The sequence below is a fragment of the Mizuhopecten yessoensis genome, unplaced genomic scaffold (genome assembly GCF_002113885.1).
Source record: "Mizuhopecten yessoensis strain PY_sf001 unplaced genomic scaffold, ASM211388v2 scaffold1669, whole genome shotgun sequence".
In the NCBI taxonomy this organism is placed as follows: Eukaryota; Metazoa; Mollusca; class Bivalvia; order Pectinida; family Pectinidae; genus Mizuhopecten; species Mizuhopecten yessoensis.
The window spans coordinates 338,915-352,060 of NW_018404162.1; the positions used below are offsets into that span (position 1 = coordinate 338,915).

Sequence of the window (13,146 nt, forward strand, 5' to 3'; positions counted from 1 at the left end):
TATAGGCTTTCTCTCATAGACACTACAGCTACATAATTATAGGCGTCTTCTAATAGACACTACAGCTACAGGTAGACCACCATTTACTCACCACTTGGACACGTGTATGTTATGGTTTCCTAAAAATAGAAAGAAGAAAAACTGTCAGCATATATTACTTTTACATTTCTTCAGGGATGATTTAAGTAAACTCTTCTGATATAGTATGCGAAAATAGCAATGGAAACCCCCGGGCTGTTGACGTACACATATATACACGGTGCATGTATCACTACGCGCACGAGAATGACTGTCGTCATCGAGTGATAATGACAATGAGCTCAACAAAGGCTATTGAGTCAATTACACTTGAAACTGTAAACATAACATAATATAGGCAAATGGTCCTCAATAGCCGTCTCCCTTTGAGGCAGTTCTAGCTCCATCTGTGGTCGGTTAGCGTTCTAATTACGGGGTGAAATAGCAGCTCTACGATTAAAATTGGTCTGATTATGAAATAAAAAAGGACTAGTTCGGTTGTAAAAGTCCAAGAAAGGGACAAAATAAAAGCGGCCATTTTTGGCACATTGTAACAGGTGCGTGTCGTAAGTACCTCTTTCTACGTTAATATGTAAACTGAAGAGTTATGTAACGGTGTGTAGACTGTCCCACATGTATCAATGGTTTCCGTGTTACAGTTCAGGTAGTAATTACAATGTATCTGTGCGTTATATAATATTTCGCAATTTTAAAACTCAAAGCTAACCCGGAACTTACCCGGTGAGATCATCAACAGAAATAGGATAAAACTCGTTTCAACATTAGCGAGATCATCAGCAGAAATAGGATAAACCCCTTAGTCACCTTAAGTGAGATTAACAACAGAAATAGGATATACCCGGAGTCAACTTTAGTGAGATCAACATCAGAAATAGGATAAACCCCTTAGTCACCTTAAGTGAGATTAACAACAGAAATAGGATATACCCCGAGTCACCTTTAGTGAAATCAACATCAGAAATATGATATACCCCAAGTCATCTTTAGTGAGATCAACATCAGAAATATAATATATCCCGAGTCATCTTTAGTGAAATCAACATCAGAAATATAATATATCCCGAGTCACCTTTAGTGAGATCAACATCCGAAATAGAATATAATCAAAGTCATCTTTAGTGAGATCAACATCAGAAATAGGATATACCCCGAGTCATCTTTAGTGAGATCAACATCAGAAATATAATATATCCCGAGTCACCTTTAGTGAAATCAACATCAGAAATATAATATATCCCGAGTCACCTTTAGTGAGATCAACATCCGAAATAGAATATAATCCAAGTCATCTATAGTGAGATCAACATCAGAAATAGGATATACCCCATGTCATCTTTAGTGAGATCAACATCAGAAATAGGATATACCCCAAGTCATCTTTAGTGAGATCAACATCAGAAATATAATATATCCCGAGTCACCTTTAGTGAAATCAACATCAGAAATATAATATATCCCGGGTCACCTTTAGTGAGATCAACATCAACATCAGAAATATAATATATCCCGAGTCACCTTTAGTGAGATCAACATCAGAAATAGGATATACCCCGAGTCACTTTTAGTGAGATCAACATCAGAAATATCATATATCCCGAGTCACCTTTAGTGAAATCAACATCAACATCTATTTTGTGATATCTTTATCAGAGACAGACATATATCTTTACCAGAGACAGACATACATTGTATATCTTTACCAGAGACAGACATACATTGTATATCTTTACCAGAGACAGACATACATTTTATATATTTACCGGAGACGGACATACATTGTATATCTTTACCAGACACAGACATACATTGTATATCTGTACCAGGGACAGACATACATTGTATATCTTTACCAGAGACAGACATACATTATATAGCTTTACCAGAGCCAGACATTCATTGTATATCTTTACCAGAGACACATACATTATATAGCTTCACCGGAGACAGACATACATTGTATATCTTTACCAAAGACAGACATACGTTGTATATCTTTACCAGAGACATATATACATTGTATATCTTTACCAGAGACAGACAAATATTGTATATCTTTATAAGAGACAGAAATACATTGTATATCTTTACCAGATACAGACATACATGTACTTTGTATATCTTTACCAAAGACAGACATCTATTGTATATCTTTACCAGAGACAGACATACATTGTATATCTTTACCAGAGACAGACATATATTGTATATCTTTATAAGAGACAGACACACAATGTATATCTTTACCAGAGACATACATACATTGTATATCTTTACAAGAGACAGACACACATTGTATATCTTTACCAGAGACAGACATACATTGTATATCTTTACCAGAGACAGACAGACATTTTATATCTTTACCAGAGACAGACATACATTGTAAATCTTTACCAGAGACAGACATACATTGTATATCTTTACCAGAGACAGACATACATTGTATATATTTACCAAAGACAGACACACGTTGTATATCTTTACCAGAGACAGACATACATTTTATATATTACCAGAGACAGACATACATTGTATATCTTAACCAAAGACAGACATATATTGTATATCTTTACCAGAGACAGACATACATTGTATATCTTTACCAGAGACAGACATACATTGCATATCTTTACCAGAGACAGAAATACATCGTATATCTTTACCAGAGACAGAAATACATTATATAGCTTCACCAGAGACAGACATACATTGTATATCTTTACCAGAGACAGACATACATTGTATATCTTTCCCAAAGACAGACACACGTTGTATATCTTTACCAGAGACAGACATACATTTTATATATTTACCAGAGACAGACATACATTATATAGCTTCACCAGAGACAGACATACATTTTATATCTTTACCAGAGACAGACATACATTGTATATCTTTACCAGAGACAGACATACATTGTATATCTTTACCAGAGACAGACATACATTTATATCTCTACCAGAGACAGACATACATTGTATATCTTTACCAAAGACAGACACACATCGTATATCTTTACCAGAGACAGACATACATTGTATATCTGTACCAATGACAGACACACATTGTATATCTTTACCAAAGACAGACACACATCGTATATCTTTACCAGAGACAGACATACATTGTATATCTGTACCAATGACAGACATACATTGTATATCTTTACCAGAGACAGACATCTATTGTATATCTTTACCAGAGACAGACATACATTTTATATCTTTACCAGAGACAGACATACGTTGTATATCTTTACCAGAGACAGATATACATTTTATATCTTTACCAGAGACAGACATACATTGTATATCTTTACCAGAGACAGACATACGTTGTATATCTTTACCAAAGACAGACATACATTGTATATCTTTACCAGAGACAGACATACATTATATAGCTTTACCAAAGACAGACACACATTGTATATCTTTACCAAAGACAGACATACATTGTATATCTGTACCAGAGACAGACATACATTGTATACCTTTACCAGAGACAGACATACGTTGTATATCTTTATTGTATATCTTTACCAAAGACAGATATACATTGTATATCTTTCCCAGAGACAGACATACATTTTATATCTTTACCATATACAGACATACATTTTATATCTTTACCATATACAGACATACATTTTATATCTTTACCAGAGACAGACATACATTGTATATCTTCCCCAGAGACAGACATAATTATATACGGAGAGACATAGTGAGAATAAAGTTCTACAGGCATCTTACCTAGTTACCTAATCGTAAGCACTAAGGTTAGTTTTTCAATAGCAGGGCTTATTGGTCTAACCACGTTAACTTTATTAACGAAAAAGCTTATAAAAGAATCAATATACTAAGAATTTTGGAACACAGAATTGATAGAAAATCACTTGAAACTATGTATATCACATTTAAATATCCATTTCTGGAATATGCAAATATTGTAAGTTCAATCCAACTTGAAGCGGCACGTATTATTTCAAGTTTATATTTGGAACAAGTCATGATGTCTTATATAGAGAATCTGGTTGTATAACACTTAATAGAAGACGACATTTGCATTAATATATTACATTTTCTAAAATGGATAATAAGAAATGCCCCTCCCATATCTATGATGTGATTAAACCGTACATAAACTACAATACTGATAATTATCATCTTTCCCGCCTTATATTGTTTTATGTTCCAATACCAAGAACGCAGTTACATCATGCCAGTTTTTCCCGAAACTAATATATCAATGGCTTACTAATCCAACTTGCATGCATCCAACAACGACATCCATTGTTGCCTGTATCCCACAACGACATCCATTGGAGCTATAAAAAGAGACGTTTGACACTCAGCTGAAATGGATCATTAACCCCAATGTACTATTTTTAAATACCATAGTGATCGAAAATTAAACATTACCTTAAGTCAACTAGGAAACTGTGCCAGTAATCTGAATTCAGATCTATTTGAATCTCACCTAATTGATACCCCTGCCTGTTTATGTAATTATACTGATAATTATTTCCCCAGTGTTCTCTGTATATTAATCAAAGGCAACTTCTCCTGAACTCAATTTCTACCTTTTATGAAACTATTCCATTAAAAACTCATACGTTTCTATATGGATGTCAGAGACTCGATATCTATATGGATGCAAGTATTCTGGGGATGGTTCAGAGGCTCACTAAATATACTAGACGCTTGTACTAGATAACACTTATATCTAGTGTTACATGGCATTGCTGTGTGGAATGAGCACCATTTCCCTGATGTTTATCTAGTTTATATACCAACAATTTTCGAAATAATAATTATGACATACCATTATCAATATATGTTACCATAACTACAATAGAATGGGTCTAAACTGTTAACGCTGTAGGGAGGGGCGTTTATAGACTTTACCTATTCTCCAATTCCGTTGTGTCCAAGATCTGAACAATACATATTCTAAAATGAAAGAAAATTTTACTTTATTTGATAAAGATTTGAAGTATAGAATTAACCCCGGGACAATTTTGAAATGGCCATTCATAATAAAGAGCAGCAGAACTGTCTGTATTGTTAAACCATGCCATGCTTGACCTGTCAGCACACACTCCTCACAAAAGGAATGCCATGTATTCGAATAGGCGTGAAATCGGAGTAAAGTCATAAAAAGTGCACAACCCTCCACATTAGTCCGATGTTGACAGTATATCTCCATAAAAAAAGCCAAAGGAGGACTCGAATCCAAAAATAACGAAACCATATCATAGCTAATCAACAAGCCACATGAAAAGTTAGGATTGACAAAAACAACACACCCCTGTACGTCAGGGATCGAGAAAAGATTACACCTGCTGTTACCAACTGCATGTATCGTCAGAGGCTACATGTACTAATGCAGATAATTGGGGATTTGCTTTGGTGTCCTCTACTTGGGTACACAAAAGCGACTAAAATAAATCTGCTGCACTCATTGCAACATTTGGGATCTTTATTTTTCTTTCTACTTCTAACTACATTTTATTTCCTAGCGCCTAGTTTGGCAATACCTCACTTCTGGCTTTAAAGTTAAGCGTTCGCCCATGTGAGGAAGGCAATGAGTTCTGTCCCCAGGCCGGGACATACCAAAGTCCTTAAAATGGTAGTTGTTATTCCATGCTTAACGTTCAATATTGAGGGTAATGACAACAACTGGTTCATCCGTTGTCAGTATATTGTGACCGGGCGGAACGCTGTGCTGGGTAAATTCGGCATGGGTGTTTCAGTGAGATAGCACTATAAAGTCGGCATCAGATCTGCGCTTTTACAAGGAGGCAAGTACACCAACATACCCTATCTCCAGCATACATACACACTTGCACGCTTACACAACACACTTGGAGGCACTCCTTAAATTACATTGTTTGTTAATAGGACGTTAAACAAAATAAAACCAAACCAAAAACATCATCAACCAATCACGTGTATAGGAAGGACTAACAATAACAATATTACAACCAGCCAGATTTAGTCAACACGCCAGAGCGTTAAAAAGTCTGTATGAAGCATGATAAGTGGCGTTGAACATTTGCCCCCATCCCCCAAGACCAATACTTTCAATGTATGCTGCATAGATGTATGTAGTGTATGGTACCAGTGATGTATTTCTCTTTTATGTCCATCAGAAGCTATTGTGTACATGCAGTAAGTCAAACATACAGCGACAGGTGACGTCACAGAATTTAAATCACGAGTTAGTCTTCATCATATACTATATGTACATGTTTGATGTTGCTGATACGTATTGTGTATCCGATACGTCACGGTTCAGTAGTTATTAGCAATTAGTTCGTGCCTAGTCAGTCAAAGACGCCCCTATTTGTACATGTCCCTATTCATACACATTTCTAGGATGGTGGTACATATGACAACAATTTCCGAGAACATAGTGAAACATTCTTCATGATGAAATCGTGTTAATTCGATTTGATTTGACCATAGAGACACATTTGAAGATACGTATCTTCTTTGTTTTGCCTTTGGCATGAAAGTACGTCTTAAAACCGTACCAGGCGGTGCTTTCTTAATGTAATCCAACACACTTTAACTTCCAAATAGCTCCCAATAGGTTCTCCGTCGTTATTTCTGGTGACATGACACTCCACCCGACTATCTGATGCCCGTGGTAGGTCACGCCCTTTACTATGTATGTGTCACGCGTACCTAGACAGAGTTTGCTCAAGGTGTTGCGGTTTACAGGGAGTGATACAAAGTGAGGCTACTCAAAGTTTAAACAATCGTTACGTCCGCATGCAGGCAGGGATGAGTGCACATATAGACAAACAAACTCAAACAATCTTGAGTCATCATATATTAAATCAAATTCTAGATTTTAAGGACTGAAAATACGGATCGGTTTGGATTTCAACATTCCCCCCGAAAACCTTACAAATTGACTGGAAAAACCCATAATTTGCAGGTCATCATTAAATGTCGTGTTAAGGGCAACTTAATTGCAGTTAGCTACAGTGAGACGGAGCCAAACGGTTTTTCTTCCTTGTTTGTAAGGGGGCATATAGGTGCTAGCTTACCTTTGCAGTCGTGGGATAGCTTTACTTACACTATCCATATATACATTGTACAATAACCTTATGGTAGTACCTAGCCTCCTAACGGCTTCCGTAATAGCATGAGAAAGCATTGTCACAGTTATAAAGGTGTTTGGCCAGACAAGGAAAATTGTATCCCCGATCGCTATCCGCGAAACGTTTACGCCTGTACTGTTTTTTTTATCCTAACAATGTCGGCAACCATTCCATCCCTGATAGAGACAGTTGTCATAGAAACAACGTGACAGCATGGATATTAAGGTGTCGGTTTTAGATAAGGCCCTCCGTCACAGTCTCGTCCACAGAATCAGTATGCAGTTATCAAGTGGTTCATGTACATTGCTAGAAGGTAGTTTTTTTTCTTTCTCAACCGAAAACGACCGGTAATGGTCAACGGAGGTATGGTTGTTTGAAAGGAATAGAGTTACTGCGGAATCCAAGGATCTGATCTGGGGCTGTACTATATTAATCTAACGACCTACCGGAAGATAAATTTCCATTCCGCCCATGAATAGAAAGCAAAAAAACAAAAAAAAAACATCAACTGAAGTGCGCACCTAACTCGGGGCGTACACTTTCCAAAGAGAACATATTGAGAACGTTCGTACTACCTCCGTTAGATTAGTTCTTAAGGAGATAGTCATTATTTTTCGGACTACTCCTAACAATAGTACATAGGCACGCCTGATGAGACGTGATCGAACCCTTTAAAATCATTTCAGAGAAAATGATCCTGAGGTGACCAATTTCATCCAACCCAACAATAACAGTACTGCTACAAGTGGTCCCCTAATCACTAGAAAAAGTCACAAAGCTGTCGATACCTGTATCGTAAATTGCCTGTTATCTAAGTAGGTGAAACGAACCGATCTGTTGAAATTGTAGATTTAAATACCGATTGAAAATAAACTTTTTTAATTCGTGCACATTCAATTTGATCGCATGATCAAGTCAAAGTTATGCACACATGTAATGACTTTAAATGGTAATATACTTCAACAAGATGTAATTAGAACCCATATATACATACAATGTGTCCTCCAGCGCCACAACTTACACTGTAAGTAACATGTTCAGGGTCATAATACCTCAGTGGAATTATTTTTCTATAAATACTTTATTTTATTTTATATTTCAAAAAAACAACAAGGCAAGGTTTTTATTTACATGTAGTTTCAGAGGGATTGGAAAACATACCTAGACTTTATATTACTGAGCTGACAAAAGAATACCTAGGCTTTATATTACTGAGCTGACAAAAACATACTTAGACTTTATATTACTGAGCTGACAAAAACATACCTAGACTTTATATAACTGAGCGGACAAAAACATACTTAGACTTTATATTACTGTGCTGGCAAAAACATACTTAGACTTTATATTACTGAGATGACAAAAACATACTTAGACTTTATATTACTGGGCTGACAAAAACATACTTAGACTTTATATTAGTGAGCTGACAAAAACATACTTAGACTTTATATAACTGAGCTGACAAAAACATACTTAGACTTTATACTACTGTGCTGGCAAAAACATACTGAGACTTTATATTACTGAGCTGACAAAAACATACCTAGGCTTTATATTACTGAGCTGACAAAAACATACTTAAACTTTATATTACTGAGCTGGCAAAAACATACCTAGACTTTATATTACTGAGCTGGCAAAAACATACCTAGACTTTATATAACTGAGCTGACAAAAACATACTTAGACTTTACATTACTGAGCGGACAAAAACATACTTAGACTTTATATTACTGTGCTGGCAAAAACATACTTAGACTTTATATTACTGAGATGACAAAAACATACTTAGACTTTATATTACTGGGCTGACAAAAACATAATGTTTACGATTTTTGGTTCTAATAGATTGAAGCCAAAACAGTTTCAGATTTTTGATATGTAAGGTTAAGGACAAAAAAACAACAAGGCAAGGTTTTTATTTACATGTAGTTTCAGAGGGATTGGAAAACATCCCTAGACTTTATATTACTGAGCTGACAAAAGAATACCTAGGCTTTATATCACGGAGCTGACAAAAACATACTTAGACTTTATATAACTGAGCTGACAAAAACATACTTAGACTTTATATTAGTGAGCTGACAAAAACATACTTAGACTTTATATTACTGAGCTGGCAAAAACATACCTAGACTTTATATTACTGAGCTGGCAAAACATACCTAGACTTTATATTACTGAGCTGGCAAAAACATACCTAGACTTTATATTACTGAGCTGACAAAAGAATACCTAGGCTTTATATCACGGAGCTGACAAAAACATACTTAGACTTTATATAACTGAGCTGACAAAAACATACCTAGACTTTATATTACAGAGCTGACAAAACATACCTAAACTTTATATTACTGAGCTGACAAAAACACAATGTTTACGATTTTTGGTTCTGATAGATTGGAACCAAAACAGTTTCAGATTTTTGATATGTAAGGTTAAGGACAAAAAAACAACAAGGCAAGGTTTTTATTTACATGTAGTTTCAGAGGGATTGGAAAACATCCCTAGACTTTATATTACTGAGCTGACAAAAGAATACCTAGGCTTTATATCACGGAGCTGACAAAAACATACTTAGACTTTATATAACTGAGCTGACAAAAACATACCTAGACTTTATATAACTGAGCTGACAAAAACATACTTAGACTTTACATTACTGAGCGGACAAAAACATACTTAGACTTTATATTAATGAGCTGACAAAAACATACTTAAACTTTATATTACTGAGCTGGCAAAAACATACCTAGACTTTATATAACTGAGCTGACAAAAACATACTTAGACTTTATACTACTGTGCTGGCAAAAACATACTTAGACTTTATATTACTGAGATGACAAAAACATACTTAGACTTTATATTACTGTGCTGACAAAAACATACCTAGACTTTATATTACTGAGCTGGCAAAACATACCTAAACTTTATATTACTGAGCTGACAAAAACATACCTAGACTTTATATAACTGAGCTGACAAAAACATACTTAGACTTTACATTACTGAGCGGACAAAAACATACTTAGACTTTATATTAATGAGCTGACAAAAACATACTTAGACTTTATACTACTGTGCTGGCAAAAACATACTGAGACTTTATATTACTGAGCTGACAAAAACATACCTAGACTTTATATAACTGAGCGGACAAAAACATACTTAGACTTTATATTACTGTGCTGGCAAAAACATACTTAGACTTTATATTACTGAGCTGACAAAACCTTCTTAGACTTTATATTACTGAGCTGGCAAAAACATACCTAGACTTTATATTACTGAGCTGACAAAAACATAATGTTTACGATTTTTGGTTCTGATAGATTGAAACCAAAACAGTTTCAGATTTTTGATATGTAAGGTTAAGGACAAAAAAATCAAAAGGTCTAATTTTAAAAATCGCTTTTGAATTTTGAATTGTTTCGTACTAAACAGACAAAGGATCCCAACTCGGCGGCCTATGTGATCCTTTCAATGGCATTCTGTATTTATCGATATTGATGATCGACTTGACCTTTGACCTTTTTGGGTCATCTGTTGGCCTTTGATATAGCATAAAAGTATGGAAATGTGATACATGAAAAGTAAGGATAATCATATCTATCGATAATGATGGTAGATTTTGACCTCTGACCTTCGCCTCCCTACAGATTGACTTTTATCATATGTAATAACGTTTGAGTGGAATCACTTCATTTCAAATGAACCTCTGTTAAGCCCCTCCCCAGACCATGAACGACTTTTTCGGTCAGGCCCTTCCAGAGACCCTAAAAAACCTTCTCTGTCAGGCCCCTCCCCAAACCCTAGAAAACCTTATCTGTGAAGCCCCTCCCTAGGCCCTAGAAAATTCTCTGTCAGGCCCCTCCCCAGACCATGGAAAACATTCTCTGCTAAGCCCCTCCCCAGACCCTAGATAACATTATCTGTGAAGCCCCTCCCTAGATCCTGGAAAACATTCTCTGTCAGGCCCCTCCCCAAATTATGGAAAACCTTCTCGGTCAGGCCCCTCCGCAGACCCTGGAAAACATTCTCTGTCAGGCCCCTCCCCAGACCCTGGAAAACATTCTCTGTTTAGCCCCTCCCAAGACCCCGGATAACATCCTCTGTTAGGCCCCTCTCCAGATCATGTAAACATTCTCGATCATCCCCTCCCTTGACTGCGGAAAACGTTCTTTGTCAGGCCCCTCCCCTGAATCAGTTGAATCAGTAATTTCTATATCATACTTTGGATTCCGTTGCGCATGACATAATTTTAAAACACTAGTTTCGACCACCCTTGGGACAGATCGTATTTTAATGAAGGAGCGTCTCCGCATGACCGAGAAAGTTTACTATGATGTATGACGTCATTACCCTTTTAACTGCTCATACTACATACAAGTAGCCCGGGGGTAGGGCGAGAGACACGCCCTGTTCGTCCAGTACATTATGCACAACCGCGCCTATATAGTTTACCATACCTTATTTACATTTAAATTCTTTACTTACCAATCAATCAACCACCTTAAACAGTTCCGTCTTCTTTCTAATAACTAAAAAATGTACGTATAATGCGTACCTCTATACGTTCGTGTACTACACAAATCGGGGCGGGGTCAAGTTAGGTCACAACTTCTTTTAAAATAATTGCAAAAATAATGCATACAAATCTGTTTATACAAAAGTAATACCAAGCGAAGGGGACATTTAGAAAGTGAGTGAAAACACACCTTGCGCCTGCTTCACATTAAAAACACACATTACAAGGCATTCATTTAAGCTTGAAGCCAAACTGATACTTATTGTTTTAATATGCAAATGAAGCATCTGTGTAACTTTATTGTGAATGGTAGTACAGTATAAAAAGGATTAGCCCCAGGCAAGCATATGTATATGTATGTAAAACAAATTATGTGTAAATTTACACCTGAATCATTTCAACGATGAATGCTGAGTGGAATTTAGAATATTTCATTTAACAAGGAAAAGATGCCAGTACCGGTATAAAATCTTAATTCCGTCAAAGGTTAGTTAAACACGATTAAAATCAAACCTACCTGAGAGATACTTAGGTGTACAGATGCTAAAAAGCACACGGCGAGGATCTGAAATCCGGTGTTCATAGTGCTACAGGTGAGGTTCACACCTGGACGTAACACATAGGTTTCCAAAACACCAAAATTAACTTTTTCACAAATTTAACACATCCGATGTTTCCAAAAGTGTTCCGAAATAGAAAAAAGTCAGTTTGCAGTTGTTTCCCGCCTGATAGAGTAGCCAGGTCTGTCCCAACCACACCCTTGAAATAAAGCGCGTGACACGGAGACGTGAACCCGACACAGTCCGATGCTCACCGTGCCGTGCCTTTTAGGCCTTAGAGGGATGGGGTCCCTAACTAAAGGTTACAATTGGTTCCCAAATCCGAACCGTACAGAAGCACATGGAGATACCTTAGACGGGAGCTACATGTGTGTTACAATTACGTACACAATTCATTCCAGTTAACACTGGACTAATATACAGTGTATAAATAACGTATCCAGTACTGCTGTGTGTCGATGTAGACCTGCTATTAAAATGCAATTGATATGAACGTACAGTTCCTGGTGGTCATGCACTACTGCACCAGAACATTTGCACGATTCCAGACATTTAAGGTTTACCTCTACCTTGGCCTTCTACAAGTGTAGTGTTTGTACTGGACTAGACGTATGCACGATACGGAACAGGAAGAGCATAGCGGTCTCCAAGACATGTCGCCGGCTGTGGTCAATGGACAGTACGAGTCCGGGTATTGTCAGAGGGCATAGCAGCTGGATATCGAACTTATCTGCGATCATATTTTTATTTTAACTGGAAACCGTTTTTTGCACAGATGTTTCAATATAGAGCAAACATGTGTATGTTGTGATACCTGGAAAACCTTAGTTAACATGTAGACATGATTTAACTTGCTTCAAACAACACACCAGAGAAATCGCTGGTGTATATAC

At 36.5% G+C, this 13,146-nt stretch overlaps 1 protein-coding gene across 1 annotated transcript in view; it reads right to left on the minus strand.

The window, feature by feature from the left end:
- The window catches only part of LOC110466363 (sushi, von Willebrand factor type A, EGF and pentraxin domain-containing protein 1-like), a 107,784-nt gene extending 94,958 nt beyond the window's left edge, over positions 1-12,826 (minus strand). Inside the window, exons 1-2 of the mRNA XM_021522811.1 lie at positions 12,211-12,826; positions 92-119 (exon numbers count right to left, since the gene is read on the minus strand). Of these exons, the coding sequence (XP_021378486.1) occupies positions 92-119; positions 12,211-12,276 (94 nt within the window). The 5' untranslated portion in view covers positions 12,277-12,826. The remainder of the gene's footprint in view (positions 1-91; positions 120-12,210) is intronic.
- Between the last annotated feature and the right edge of the window lie 320 nt (positions 12,827-13,146).